The sequence below is a fragment of the Sciurus carolinensis genome, chromosome 17, assembly GCF_902686445.1.
Source record: "Sciurus carolinensis chromosome 17, mSciCar1.2, whole genome shotgun sequence".
Classification (NCBI taxonomy): Eukaryota; Metazoa; Chordata; class Mammalia; order Rodentia; family Sciuridae; genus Sciurus; species Sciurus carolinensis.
Genome location: NC_062229.1, coordinates 12,173,358 through 12,175,081, shown reverse-complemented (window position 1 = coordinate 12,175,081; position 1,724 = coordinate 12,173,358). Strand labels below are relative to the sequence as shown.

Here is a 1,724-nt window from a genome sequence, read left to right as displayed (position 1 = left end):
TGTGAGTGGAAAACAAAATTTTGAACATTATGTTTGGGACCACCCACAAAAAAGGGAAGCCAGCTTCACAGCTTCCATACCTGAAATTTGCACACTATTGTTCTCAACTGTCACATTTCTTCTAATGATGGTAAGTAAGTGCTATGTCACTTCCTCCTCCCATCCTTGTCTTCATCAGCACATAGGTGGTTATCCAGAGTGTCTGCTGAGTCATTACCAAGGACTGAAGGTATGATGAGCCTTCCCTGCTTGAGGCAAGTCAAAGCTCTGACTTGATACTTAGTATTGATATGAATGCAGTAACAGGAGTGTTCTGGTTTAGAACCTGTACTCTAAGAAAAGATGAAAAAAAAAAAAAAGATTAGACTGTCTTGCTGTGCAACCTCCACAGGGAGCTTTTAATGTCCCTGTTCCTCAGGCTGTAGATGAAGGGGTTCAGCATAGGACTGACCACAGTGTACATCACTGAGGCCAATGCACCCTTTCTGGGAGCATGTGATACAGCTGTGCCAAGGTACTCTACAATGCCTGTCCCATAAAATAAGCAAACAACAGAGAGGTGAGACCCACAGGTAGAGAAGGCTTTGTACTTCCCCTTTGAGGATGGGATCCTCAGAATTGAGGAAACAATTTTATAGTAAGAGAAAAGGATCCCTGAGATGGGAAGAAAGCCAAATATGCCACCTATAACATAAATGACTATGTTATTGGTAAAGGTATCAGAACAGGCAAGATTGAGGAGTTGAGAAGGGTCACAGAAGAAGTTAGCGATTTCCACATCCTTGAAGTAGGTAAATTGTAGTATAATCAAATTGTGTAGCAGAGAGTTGAAAAGGCTAAATAATAAAGACACCAAAACTAAGAAGCCACAGAGACGAGGGTTCATAATGACTGGGTATCGCAGGGGGTGACAGATGGCCACAAATCGGTCATAGGCCATGACAGTCAGAAGCATGTCATCCATACAGACCAACATGGCAAACAGAGACATCTGTGTCAGGCAGCCCATGTACGAGATGACTGTGCTCTGAGTCTGGATGTCCATGATCATCTTTGGGACTGTAGTGGAGATGAAACAGATGTCAGTGAAGGAGAGGTTGGAGAGGAAGAAGTACATGGGGGTGTGGAGGTGGGAGTCAGAGCTGACAGCCAGGATGATGAGCAGGTTCCCAAGCACTGTGACCAGGTACATGGACAGGAACAGTCCAAAGAGGACAAGTTGCAGGTCTGGATCCTCTGAAAGTCCAATGAGACGGAATTCTGAGACACGTGTTAGATTTGGTCCTTCTATACTACCTGGACACCTTTGGGAATAAAAGCATTAGAAAAAGGAAACAATAATAGTCATCCAGCTCAAGCAACGTACTCATACTTGAATTCCATACACCTTCTGAAATATTTCCTGGGACAAATTGCATCTTCTCTGAACTCTCACATTATTGGTATCTGTGTTTCATAGCCTTGTGTGCTCATTTTAAATGAGCAGTGCTAGAGACCAAGACATTACATGCAACAAGTCTATTATTGACAATTTTATGGGTATATATTGTTTATATGGAATTGTAGGTTTCATTGAGTCCTATTTGTGAATGCATTTAACAATTTAATCAGTTTTACTCCCTCGTAGCTAATGCCTCTTCCCTCTTCTCCTTCCCCAAGTTCCTACCTCTTCCTTAATGTCCTCCCTCCTATTTTGATGAGTACCTTGTTTTCTTCTTTATCTC

General features: G+C 42.4%; 1 protein-coding gene across 1 annotated transcript; it reads right to left on the bottom strand.

Moving 5' to 3' along the window:
- Positions 1–361: 361 nt before the first annotated feature.
- On the bottom strand, positions 362–1,312 carry LOC124969050 (olfactory receptor 7E24-like). Its single transcript, XM_047531866.1, has one exon. It carries the CDS (start codon positions 1,190–1,192, stop codon positions 362–364), a length of 831 nt encoding a protein of 276 aa, XP_047387822.1. The 5' UTR covers positions 1,193–1,312.
- Between the last annotated feature and the right edge of the window lie 412 nt (positions 1,313–1,724).